The sequence below is a fragment of the Loa loa genome, assembly GCF_000183805.2.
Source record: "Loa loa unplaced genomic scaffold supercont3.4354, whole genome shotgun sequence".
Lineage (NCBI taxonomy): Eukaryota > Metazoa > Nematoda > Chromadorea > Rhabditida > Onchocercidae > Loa > Loa loa.
The window spans coordinates 1-775 of NW_018112530.1; the positions used below are offsets into that span (position 1 = coordinate 1).

A 775-nucleotide genomic window follows, 5' to 3' on the forward strand; every position below is an offset into this window, starting at 1 on the left:
GCTTTATAAAAATCATTTTTTTTTCTCAATGAAAAAATTTTTTACATTTATAAAATTAAAAAATTTTTTTTTAGAAAAAAAAATTTTGAAAATCCATAAAAATTAACATTCGAAACATTTCCTGTTTGTCACTGCTTTTTTTTCCTTTGTTTTTTAATAATTTTATGATAATTTTAAATCATTAAAAAAAATTTGAAAAGAAAAAAAAAAAGGAAAATGAATTTGATTAAATTTATGTAGATTGAGAGAAATGTGATGGTGATAATTCAACGAGTGTTACTGTACAACATGATGGATCATCTTGGGCTTGTTCAATATCAATGATAAAAGTATCCTCATTACAGTAATGCTTCAACATATCATCATCCAATTTTACAGTAACACCTTTTGTGCATTGCTTAAACAAACCCGATATCTGCAACAATGAAAATCAAAAAAAAAAAATTAAATTAATAAATAAACAAATTAGATAAGTTGTTACGATAATACGAATAATATTTGCTAATAATAATAATACGAATGATAATCGTGTTTGCAGTAAAATACAAAATTTATAAAATATAGTAATAAGTTTATTAAATTTTCATTTTATAAAAACTAAATTAAAAATTATTTGTAACTATTCTTATAGAAATTTTATGTATTATTTTTTTGAATAAGAAATTTTAATAATAAATTTTACAAAAAATAATTTTGGTATTAAAATTTTACAAAAAAAAAATTTTTAACATGTTTTTTTTTCTTAAATAACTGTCATATTTAATCATAAAAGAAG

The 775-nt window shown here is 18.7% G+C and overlaps 1 protein-coding gene across 1 annotated transcript; it reads right to left on the bottom strand.

Moving 5' to 3' along the window:
• Positions 1-232: 232 nt before the first annotated feature.
• LOAG_16151 (hypothetical protein) lies at positions 233-417 on the bottom strand (the record flags this gene model as incomplete). The annotated part of the gene is made up of 1 exon (XM_003151640.2): positions 233-417. A coding segment is annotated over one exon (185 nt), but the record flags the coding sequence as incomplete, so codon positions are not given.
• Between the last annotated feature and the right edge of the window lie 358 nt (positions 418-775).